This window comes from Heptranchias perlo, chromosome 22 (assembly GCF_035084215.1).
Source record: "Heptranchias perlo isolate sHepPer1 chromosome 22, sHepPer1.hap1, whole genome shotgun sequence".
NCBI lineage: Eukaryota > Metazoa > Chordata > Chondrichthyes > Hexanchiformes > Hexanchidae > Heptranchias > Heptranchias perlo.
In genome coordinates, this window is record NC_090346.1 from 42,492,486 (window position 1) to 42,505,087 (window position 12,602).

The 12,602-nt window shown below is 37.7% G+C and overlaps 1 protein-coding gene across 2 annotated transcripts in view; it reads right to left on the reverse strand.

Annotated features, from left to right (window-relative positions):
- Positions 1-282: 282 nt before the first annotated feature.
- axin1 (axin 1) overlaps positions 283-12,602 on the reverse strand; it is an 84,852-nt gene continuing 72,532 nt past the window's right edge. The window contains exons 7-11 of one of the 2 annotated variants that reach the window (XM_068003394.1): positions 9,321-9,497; positions 8,343-8,588; positions 5,902-6,009; positions 2,446-2,613; positions 283-1,118 (exon numbers count right to left, since the gene is read on the reverse strand). In XM_068003394.1, coding sequence (XP_067859495.1) covers positions 992-1,118; positions 2,446-2,613; positions 5,902-6,009; positions 8,343-8,588; positions 9,321-9,497 — 826 coding nt within the window. In that variant the 3' untranslated portion in view covers positions 283-991. The remainder of the gene's footprint in view (positions 1,119-2,445; positions 2,614-5,901; positions 6,010-8,342; positions 8,589-9,320; positions 9,498-12,602) is intronic. The other variant, XM_068003395.1, reaches the window with a different exon arrangement.

Consider the following 12,602-nt stretch of genomic DNA (forward strand, 5'->3'; position numbering starts at 1 on the left):
AAAACTGTTACACAAGTTTTGAGAGTTGCTAGGGCCAGCAAATAAATCCAATGCAATATAGTCACAAATGCTCCGTCTGCAATTGTAAAATGGCAACCTAACTCATCCAAGTTGCTCATTGGTTGGTACTCTGGACCAATTAGCTAGGATTCACCAGTTTCTGTTTTCAAACTGGAGCTGTGCGCCGGAACGTGAAGAAACTGGAAAGCAGCATCACCATAATAAGTGCTAGGTACCAACAAAACATTGGTTTGGGGGGGGGGGGGGGGGGGGGGGGAGGGGAAGAAAGGAAGGGAAATTTATACCAGTCAATCACTCCTCAATATACATATTCCTATTGTATTGAGTCTTACGAAACTGTGCAACTTTTTCATCTGAAAAAGGCCTATACAGCAGTATTTGCAAGGGTGGCCTATGTAAACTTTCTTGATGGACAATTTGTCCTGATAAGACAACAGATTCAGTGATAATCATCCATTCTACAAGGAGAAACAGCTATCAATGGTTTGAAATACGGACCAAATAGCTATTATTACAGATGGCTGTACACATTTGGTGAGCTCAAGTACCTGTATGTATGTTTTAAAATAACATAAGAGCACTGTTACATTAAAAATGCTATTTTCCTCAGATTACATTATATCAAAAATATGCAGCTTTAGTAAACAGTTTCATATTACAATTTCTAATACAATTTTACAATGCTACATTACACTTAGTGTTTGAAATATACTGATAAAGAGAAGATATCGCTGCAAACATTCCCATCAAAGGACTGCATTCACAGACCTTGGTGTTGAAAGCACCATTTTTTCTGCTGTAACAAGCAGCTGTAAAATATCCCTGTGGAGAGTTGGAAGCCTTAATAAGTCAGTATGATGCATTTTCCACAGTTAATCACCGTGACCCCCAGTAATGTATTTCGAAATACTCCAAGCAGCTGAAACTTCTCTTGTACCATTACAAACTCCTCTTCATGGCCGTCCTGCATTTAGTCAATCTTTTCCACCTTCCCAATAATTTTCTCCTCAAAAATTGGCAGAATTGCTTCCTCATCACGCACCTCTTCAAATACCACCCCACAGTCAAACTCATCACTTACTTTCTTGAAATAATACCTGCAAAACAAAAAAATTGATAAGCTTTCGCAGCATACCGTTAAATGTCACTACTAGCACTTAGAATTTCTAAGCTGGCAATTTTAAAAACAAAATTTTTCACTCAAAATTGAAAAGAGAGACTGCACTTTAAAAATAATCTCAGGTTGCACAATTTTTTTTCCAAATATTATTCATACTTTTTTCCCCTAGTTGAAATTTTTCTGTGCCACGCACCATATCCAGGCAGAAAACAGGGAAGTAACCTGCCTCTGTGATTACCCGACAGTAAAGCAGATCAGAAACTTGTGCTGTGGAGAATTGTGGACCAAAGTGCTGCCCTGTAAAGCTTTATTTCTCCGATCCGGTTTGATGAAATTCTGCAGTGGTGGAAGAGACTTGCTTCTAGGCTTCTACCAAATCAAGTCAAATCAACCAACCAATAGGGGGTGTGTTGGTGTGGCTCAAGCTGAGCCTCAGATTGATTTCTGCTCCCTATTATAGGTGATTTAATCTATTGTGTGAGATGTACCTATGTTCTCTACCACCATTTTGGTGAAACTTTTGAATGCTCAAGTGATTTGAGACATTTCCATATTTAGGGTTCTATACTGTGCATCACAACCATCTATAGTTCTTTTGATGTGCAGTTTCAGAATGTTATGATTCAACAGCTTCAAGAACACCAAGGTTTGGTCACATCTTGAGTATCCAAGCTTTTTGTCATCTTGGGCCACAGCACAAAGCCTCACTGGCACATTCAAAGTTTAAAATTAATGTTCCCATGAATTTGCATAATGCTGCAGATATCAACAGATTTTGGTGTTTTTATTTAGGATTTATCTACTAGTGAGGCAACAGCATCAAGAAGAGCCTTTTCAAAACATCCAGGTACATGAAATTCAAGCAGGATAAGCCAGCAAATAAGAAATACAAGGGCAAATAGAACTGAGTTGCTTCAGCTTCATGGGCTGGATGACCAGGGCTCCTCAGCTACAGCTGGCCCACAAGTTTGGGCAGCCCAGCATCAAATAGTAGTAATGGTGTTATTTCACTTAAATAAAAAATCCAAAATCATATGGTCAGCCGCATTTACACAAAGAACTTTAATCTGCAAGTTCCTCCCAGGTTAAAACACCCAAGTTCTTGTAGGTACAATATTTAATGCACTTCTGCATAATTACATTGCATTTTTTTAAATGGTAATTTTACTTTCTTCCCCCCTCTGAGTAATCATTCATTTTTCCACATGCCTTTCAATTGAAATTGGTATGGACCTTTCTATTGGTGTGATTGGTCATCAATTTATCCTCACTGCAGCAGACATCTTAAGTTTGGAAATACATACCTGTAATTCCCTTTCTTAGTCAACAGCTCCTTGAACTGTCCCAATGTGACCACACGTCCTTTAACAGATGTTCTGTATGGGATTGGTTCCCCACAGAAGTAGTAGGCCACCACAATGTTATCACCAGGCTGAGATACACCATTTGCTGACTTCTTTTGCGGTTTATGCCTATAGTGGAAAGAGGTGGTCATGGTGAGCTTCATTTTACTTCATCATACAAGTATGCATTGGTAGAATGTCTGCAGAAAAACGGCCTAATGGCAGCACTCAAATGATTCACCATATTTTTGTTTGTTTTTACTAAACCAAAAAAGATTTTGCATAAATAATGCCAACTAATCAGACGATGACTGACACCCAAAAGAATGTTAACAAAATTCACTGTCTGCATCAAAATATCTTTTTTTTTAAAACACATCTCAAAGTCACGGTTTGCTTTGGATTGAAACACAAAGAAACTAAGGTGATAAAGACAGTCTCACGCATGGGGGAGTATTTTAACTCAATCATGCCATACTGTATTAAGTTTTGTTGCAATTTGAATTGCTGCAAAATGATTTCCCACTGTAAAAGAACTGGTTCTCTGAGAAAGTTTTGCGATTACCAGAGTGTATTTTCACAATTAAGTCTGTGTGCGCGGTCAGTCGGTAAACGATTTTATGAAGACATAATACAATGTTAAAGAAGGCCATTTGGATTCCTCAAAAAATAATGAAGACAGATGTTACTATAGTGTTTAAATAATCAAAACCCTTTCCCAATGATTGGATAATCCCCACTAAAAACTTACCTCCCCAGACACAGGCATGAGGGGCCAAAAGGCCTCCTTCTATGCTGTAAGATTCTATGAGGTCCTCGAGCACTAATCCTCACCCAAGTAGGCAGACTAAGGACCCTCAATCTTATTTTAGAAAATCCACCACAGCAATGCTTAAACTTAACTAGAGAAAAAAAAATATCTGATGCTAATCTGTCTGAAGTGCACTGATTTGTTTCATATCCTTTCATTCAATATTGACTAACACCCCCTCCCATTATGGGCCTTTCCAACAGCCAAGTTGCACCTGGCTGCTCGACTGCTCTCTAAATACAGCAACTTGATGTTAAGACGGAATCTGCTATTCCAATGGAGAATCAAACTGTACACCTATGAAGGGGTGAACAAAGTTATTAGTAACTCAATTAATGATTACTATTAAACCTTTGTTGCTGACATTTCAATTCCACTTGTTCTGAACTGTAACCATAATTTCCAAATATCAGCTAAACATTTGTGTAACTGCTGGAAGCTACCAGGGAGCACATAGCTTTAAAATATAAAAGCTATTCTGCAGCCATGCTGCACGGGGTATGAGAGGCTACTACTCAGCTCATCTGCTGCTGAAATACTCATCCATGCCTTTATTACCTCTAGACTCGACTATTCCAATGCTCTCCTGGCTGGCCTCTCATCTTCCACCCTCCATAAATTTGAGCTCATCTAAAACTCCGCTGCCCATATCCTAACTCACATCAAGTCCCATTCACCCATCACCCCTGTGCTCGTTGATCTAGATTGGCTCCCGGTCCAACAACCCCTCGATTTTAAAATTCTCATCCTTGTTTCTAAATCAATGGCGTTGCCCCTCCCTATTTCTGTAACTTCCAGCCCTACAACCTTCTGAGATCTCTGCGCTTCTCCAATTCCGGCCTCTTGCGCATCCCCGATTTTAAATCGCTCCACCATTGGTGGCCATGCCTTCACTGCCTAGGCCCTTAGCTCTGGAATTCCCCCCTAAACCTCTCTGACCTCTTTGACCAAGCTTTTGGTCACCTGTCCTAATATCTCATGTGGCTCGGTGTCAAATTTTGTTTGATAACGCTTCTGTGCAGCGCCTTGGGACGTTTTACTATGTTAAAGGCGCTATATAAATGCAAGTTGTTGGTGCTGGGAAAATAAGGTCAGATGTGCAGAAAAATTGGGCATCTTTTTATTGACCCTTATAGCAGCCAGCGGTACAAAAGTACAATTGAAAGGGGAATAAACAGTATTCCTCCCAGCAACAAGAGACCACGGAGGAGGAAAAATAAAAATCAGCAAAAGTTTATTTTGCCTTACCGAGTACCCCTAGTTGACTAATGCATAGCAGCATTATAGGTGGTAGAGAAATCCACTCCACCCATTTGATTGGAAAATTGATTTGAGGCAGGAAGCCAGCCAAAAAGATGAAAATAGAGCTTAAATGATCAAAATATATTTTAAATTATTAGAATGCCTGTGTAAACCATTTCAGTGATACAAGGCATTTTATGAATAATATTCAAAAATGTAACAATTGGCATTATTTTTCTTTTAATTTATAAAATTCATGCTTCTTTAATTAAATCAGAGGTTAATCAGGAAACTGATTACATTAAGATAACTGTGTGGAAAATAAAATCTTAAAAATTGATTTGAAATTGTCATTTTGTTTTGTTGTTACAAGTCTATAAAAAAAGTCCAGATTAAGAACAAGTTTTTGCCAATTATAAATCTTTTAAACCAACTGAAATTAGATATAATGCTCGTGTTTGCTACTGTTTTTAGTAAATGGTTAATATAATATTTGTGCATGATATTTAATGCTACACATTTTAAACCATATTAGTAAAGGCCAACAAATGGAAATATCAAATGGCAGTGATGAAAAAGCATGTTTGTCAAAAGTTTGCTTCGTACTTCCAAAAATATTTATGAAAATTAGTTTTTGCAAGAACCATCACAGGAAATGTTGCAGACTCTTACTCTTGCCTAGCTGCTCTCAAGCAATGATGTCAATGTTGGTAAATGTGGTTTAAACTGGAACTGCTGCTTTTTCTTTAATCTTAGTCACTAAATTTAATTTGGAAGCACCTTCCTATCACCTCAGCAAAATCAGTTTACTGGTAAGATGTGGTTACTAAGAAGCTCAACACAATTTATTTAAAGATTCTGTCAACGATACACTCTAAATATTTATAGATTTGGCATTGGTAATGAAGTAAAAGCAACTTTTTACTACAAAGCCCACTCTTGCAAAGAATATAAATTAAGAGTTATATTGTTGCATCAGATACTTTTTGTTTCTGTAAGACGGAGTTACAGGCAAAACAGATTGTGTAAACTGCACTGCATTTGGGGAATACTATGCCTAAAGTACCATTCTCATTCAATTTCCTCATATGCAGCTACAAGATCCAGAGATAACAACTCCTGATGGCACTTTACAGCAATAATTCCAGCCTCAATCCAATGTGCATGGAGTTAGTATAAAATATTCATGTTACAAAATATATTGCAATAACATCTAGAACAAAAATGTAATATTTTGTGCTAATATGACAAATATACTTCATATTTAATTAATTCAGTGTAATTGAAAGTCAAGGCCCACGTACAAACTAATTTATATCTAAACCTAGGATCACAGAAAATACATCAACAGCAGTGGCACGTACTCTGACTCAGAGAGATCCATGTCGGAGACGGCTGGTACCACATTCAGCACTGGAATACATGCAGGCCTGATAGAAGTGCGACCCCGTTGGATAACCTCTTGCACATACCTGCAGTGTCATGGAGAATAATCCTAGGAATTAGAATGCTCCATTCCAACTACCTGTCCGCTATCTCCTTTCCCAAAAACAGCCATCACTACAATCAAGGTGTATACTTTATCCATCTGCTGCCTTACTTAACTGGGCACTTGGAGGTGCATGAGAACAGCAAGGGACAACTCATTAAGTACGTTCCATGGATTGCTAACCCTGTGTATGGAAACATCATGGGGTAGTCTCTGTGGATCAATGTGTTAATTCTAGACATACTTGAGAATAGACACTGCACCCATATATCTACCATAAATTAAAACTTAAGATAGATACAGTATCTAACACTGTTTAAATACATTTAATGAACAATGTCATTAATACTTAGAATTAAGCATCTAATTCTAGCCATTAAGTATGGTCCAGTAATAGATTTTAACTAATTAAAAATACACTCTGTTGGGCTGAAATTTTCAGGTTTTTTTCTTTTTTTTCTAAATTCTGCAATAATCAGCTTCAATCTATGCCTGATCAAAATGATATGGAAATAATGCAGAAGTTAAAATATTAATTTAAAAATAAATGAGCACAAAAACAATTTGAATTAAAATAGCTTTGAAGCAAGTTAGTTTTTCTTTTTTTTAAAAAGCAGTGGGACTGTACATTTTGGTACTTTGGTGATCAAGAGGTTTATGACTGTGATGTTGTACCACATGGTAAGTTTTCAATTTCAGTGATGCCATTAATGGGAAGGTGACTGGCTGAGGGTTAGAGCTTCCCCAATCCACACAAATCAACAGAATATCAGGTATGCATGGGTATTGACAGAGGCTGTCAATATTTGCTAGAAAACAATGATTGGCATTTAATTGGGCGGGGGGGGGGGTAAAATATAGCCGTTTTATTAAGCCCAACTTTGCTAACACACTTACCACAAACTAATGGGCTGGAAATTCACGCTAAACTGAAGTCACTAAACTATGACTACCATAAACTTCCTTAACTACTTACTTTTACCATTTGAAAAGCTGATAATTATCTGCTCTGACCTCTACAATATAAAGATGCGTCAGTAAGTCATCAAATAATGATGGGAACATATTTTCATTATGCCAATTAAAAAAATACCCATTAGATAATTATTTTCAATTCTAATTCAGGTGAGGTTTATTTTTGAAAAGCTAGAGTTGTAGTTGTGCATCATTTAATGTGCATCTTAAGAGGTATTGTACAGTAATATTAGTAGCTAGCACATTTTTAAAAAAAAGATTAATCTTAATTTGGAGATTCAAGTAGCTTGTAAGATCTCTTTCGATCTCTTTCTGGTCAGCCTCATCAAATTAACAAAATGTACATTGCCAAATAATTAGAATAAAGGATTTAAGAATAGGCCAATAAAAAAACATGGTTTAGAATTATGCATAGGAGTCTAGCAGAACTGAACTGGTTCTGATATGATTGCATATATGAGGCCATAAATATTTTCACAGATTATCACAATTAAAAGCATCTTAACTGACCACCTGTGAGAAAAATAAATGAAAATCATACCTATGCTATTAAAACACGACTGAAGCTGGCAACAATGATGCTTCATCCAAAACACAGAAAAATAGCAAATTTTGGTAATCAGGTTAAAAAGTTTTTGTACAACCCATTTTGTACCCTGCAACACATTAGCATTTTTACTTTCTGGATTCTCTTCCACTGGCACCATTAAAACAAAGAATCAAAGACAGAACGCAGTGTTGAAAACTCACACACCTATCACCCGAGAAATTTTCAGCACAAACCTTATCCCAATTTAAGATGTTATGGAGTTTTAGGAAGAATATTTTCCACATGGCAAGTTTGAGAGTTGCCAAGCAGAGGCCAGGCTCTTCCTAACAAAGGAAAAAATATTTAGAATTCATGATTGAGTCAGTATGGGCTGCTCTCATGTGGCTGTATTAAAAGCCAATGACAACACTGAAAATAACAGACCCACAAAATTAAGAGGAAATCAATTAGTTATTTTTCCATTTGTACTAAAAATGTATTTTCCGGCCTGTAAGCTGCATAAATGGACTTTTCAGGAGTCATCTAAGCAAGCAGTCAGATCAAACATGTACTTTATATGTTTAAACACAGACTAGTATTTATAAAAGCAGAGACAATGGCCCGGTGTGTTTTTTTTTAAATGGATGGTAAATAATGTCTAGTTCATCTGTAGAACTGCCAACTTCACACATTTACTCAACACACTAAGCTTACAAATATATATAAAAAATTATATAGGTTTAATTTTTGATTTTCTTTTAAATGTACTACCTCTAATATATCAAGTGTGAAATGTCGTAAATTCCTCTCACCTTTGCTTGGACTGTAGTTTGCCACTCTTTTTTTCCTCTTCTTCGAGCCGTCTGCGTGCCTCTTCCAGTTGAGTGAGAGGGTTGGGTGCTGGGTTGGGTGGCATGGTTGGATCCTGAATGAATGGGTGCGATGGTTGGACAGGATTTCGCAGCTGTGCACTGACCCATGGATGAACAGCTCCTGGCCTCTCAATTGAACTTGGTCTGGAAGTATCATGACTAGGTTGTTTCTTAGCCCCTATCAAACTATAACAGCAAAGAGGAGGAAGTGTGTGTAATTAGTTCACCTTTGCAAAAATCTTCTTATTGACACCAAATCAGAAACCGCACTTTACACACTTATGGGGACATAATGACCCATTAACAATGGTTTTGCTGATTTACTAACATATACTGTGGGTTCATCTTTGTGACGCCTGTGCTCCTCGGTTGAATTGTAAATTTTTGATGAATTAAAATTAAATGACTTTGAATTGAGTATGTGTGGATCATACTTTTTAAAAAAGTTAAAAAAATCCGTTTAATTTGGGGATGTGGCCAAGATGCATGTTAATTTTGTTCTTCTGGGAGTGGACTCAAGTTTGGGATGTGGCTTATATGTATATGGATATGTTAAATGTCTATTTTTTTTAAAAAAGAATTACAAGTGTTGGTCCATCAGCAAGTTATTTTTATCATAACGTCTGGTATTTTTAACTTGAAACAGTACAACATATTTGTAAAGCAATAGTTACTACAGTAATCATAGCTTTTGTTACAAGAATGAGAAAAATCACTTGTATACACTATTCTTTCGGGGAATGTTTTCTATGGAAACTTTGGAAATTAGGCAAAATACATTTTAAAAAAAATGCCCACTATTATGCTTTAGCAAAATCCTATTGATAACTTGAAATTTAATTTGATTTCAAATACATTAAAAAAGCATGCACAGGAGCATTAGTTTATATTCAAGTCAGAAACAGATGTTTCTCTTACTTATGCGGAGCCTTTTTGTGCCTGTGAATTTCCTTCTCTCCTTCAATTATCCATTGCAGGATCTTCTGATTCCGCTCCATGTCCTCTGGAGGGGCAGGGGTTTCATAATTCCCAGTATCTGCTTTTCCCGGCTCAGTCTTCTTAGTATTTCGTTTTGACAGTGTGTTGACTTTACCACTGTACAACAATATTCAAATCAATCAGTATTTTGCAAGTTTCTATGGTATCTCAACTATTCAGTTTATAAAATTCAAGTCCAAACATCAGGTACTTCTCTACTGTAAGGTTATTGAAGCCATTTTATAGAATTATGGCATGAATTTAGTTGACACTTTTAGATTCCTTTGTTTCCAGCAAATACCCATTAACTACATCTTCAAAACAATGTTTTCTGCACTAAGTAGATCAGTGGGTTAAGACATTGGCCTTTCACTCCGGGGCCATTTTGATAGAACGTCCTAATTTTATGGCAATCTCCGTCAGAGATGCTGATGTGGGAAATGTTAAAAATGTCACACTAGTGCAGTAGGGGGTATTCTTCCGAGGTTGTGGCTGAAGGACCTTTACTGTGCATTTGGCTGTGCTATAACTGTACAGAGAGTGCTAATTGCTGACAGTGGCTGCCTGAAATGGGAAGTGTTCTATTTCCTTAACACCTCTCATCAGGTTTTTTGTTGCTCAACATCAATGTCAAATGTCGACAGAATTGGAGCTCTCAATTATAGTACAAGTGCTTAAACTTTTTTAAAAATTTGTTCTCGGGATGTGGGCGACGTTGACAAACCACATTTATTGCCCACTCTTAGTTGCCGAGAAAGTGGCGGTGTGCTTTCTCCTTGAACTGCTCCCTATCAGGTACTGTTTCATTCCCTTTCAAAACCGCCGTCACCCCCTCATCAAAACAGCCATCCTCGATCCCTCTGTGCTTCCTAATTACTGCCCCATCCCCAACCTCCCTGTCTTCTCCAAAGTCTTTGAACTTGTTGTCACCTCCCAAATCCGTCCATCTTTTCCGCAACCCTGTTTGAATCTCTGCAATTAGGTTTACGCCCTTGCCAAAGCACTGAAACGGCTCGAACCAGTCACAAATGACATCTTCTGCAATTGTGACCATGGTGTATTATCTCTCCTTGACTTCTCTACAACTCTCGACATGGACAACCGCGCGATCCTCCTTTGTCTAGTGCCACTTTTACCGTTCTGATGGTAGCCAAAATATCTCCAGCAATGGCTTCTCTTCCCATCGCCATCTTTGCAACCTTGGCCTTCTATTCGATCCCACATTCACTCCATCACAAAGACCACCTACTTCCACTACCATAACACTGACAACCTCTGTCCATATCGTAGCCAATCTGTGGCTGAAACCCTCATCCATGCCTTTCTCACCTCCAGATTCGACTAATCCAATGTTCTCCTTGCCAGCCTCCCATCCTCCATAAACTTCAGCTCAACCAAAATTCTGCTGCCTGTATCCTATTTATATTTAAATCCCTTCATAGCCATGCCCCTCCCTATCTCTAACTTCTTTCAGTACTACAGCCCCTAGCCCTGTGCAACTCTAGCCTCCTGTGCACTCCCTCCTTTGCCCCATCACTAACTGCTGTGCCTTCAGATGTCTAGACGCCACTCTCCGCAACTCGATTCCTAAACCCTGTCTCACCAACTCACTTTCCTCCTTTCAGCCCCTCCTTAAAACCCCTTTTTGCTCAAGCTTTTGGTCAACCGTCCTAATATCTCCTTTTGCTCAATGTCCATTTTTCCGATTCCATCTCATGAAGCACTTTTAACATAGAAAATGTCCCACGTGCTATGTAAGTGCAAGTTGTTGCTATTGTTTGCACACTAAGGTACTTAAAGAATTGGGTAATGAAATTGGTTACATTCTGGTGAGTAGCTTTAGGGAATCACTCAAAGCAGGAGAATTGAAGCAAAAAGAAAGCTCTGGGAAGAGGCCAGCGAACCAGATATATGCAACGGTTAAACATTTTGGGCACTGTGAAGGAGGGAATAAAGAATTAACTGGGGAAATATGAAATAATGAGTCAGCATGACTTTGTCAGAGAGAAGTTACACCAGAGAAAGTCATTGGAATTCCTTAAAGAAATAATGAACCTGGTGAATAAAAGAAACTCAGCAGCAAATAACATGGAACAAATGCAGTGGGATTTAAACAGATCAGAAAGTTGGCTGACAAGTGGCAGGTGTTTAATGTAAATTGATAGAACTGGGCAAGAGGAAAAAGCAATGATAAATGTAAGCTAAATACTAATAGTCTGCAGTACATAAAGAGTACTTATGCATAGCTCCCTGTAACCATCAGCAAAGGGAGCAGTGTCAGCAGTTAAAACAGCAAACACATTTTAGGGTGTGTTGCTAGAAAAATAAGTCTGAGGCAGTGATGATGAATTTGAACAAAGCACTGGTATAGCCTCAACTGGAGTAATGTGTAAAATTCTGGTCACTTTACGACATCTTGGCATAGGAAAGGGGACAACAAAAGGTAATCAAATTAACACCTTAAATTAGGCACCTAAGGTATGAGAAAGTACCATAGAAACTGGATTGTTTATACTAGAGATTCAGGAGATCTTATTGAGATGTTAAATTGAACTTTTAAATGTTTAACATAACTACAAACTTTATAAGGGGGCACAGGTTCAAGCTTAGAACATGAAAAATGAACAACCAGTTTAGATTTTATTAATCTACACAGAGGCTAGCTAATATATGGAACAGACTAACTGGGTAGGCACATACAATTGGCAAATGCAAGAAGGAACTGGATAGATATTAGGCAGAGAAAAGGAGAGAAACGTATGGTTCTTTTCAAACTTTGAGTCAGTACAGATGGGCTCCAATGGTCTCTTCCAGTCATGTACATAACAATGTTCCTAAAGGGGAGCATGAAATTCTCTTGACATAGATTTAGTACTAAAATATTAACAGATGTATGAAAATATAATGCCAACACTAATAATGGCCATGAAATGTACATGACCAAGAGAAAACAGTTGCAATGGGTTAAAATTTAATAGAAAACAAAAGATTTTCTTCTTCTCCTCAAACATATTATGAAACTTTATTTAAAAGAAATTTTATCGGGGGTGCTCGAATTTCAAGCATCAATTTACTGAAACCTTTTTACAATCTGGACTTTTATGTTCCCCCCTCCTGCTCTATGAAGGAGGAAAGAACTTGTGTTCATATAGACTTTCATATCCTCAGGGCACCCCAAAGTACCTCACAGCTAATAGATTACTTCTGAAGTGCAGTCACTGT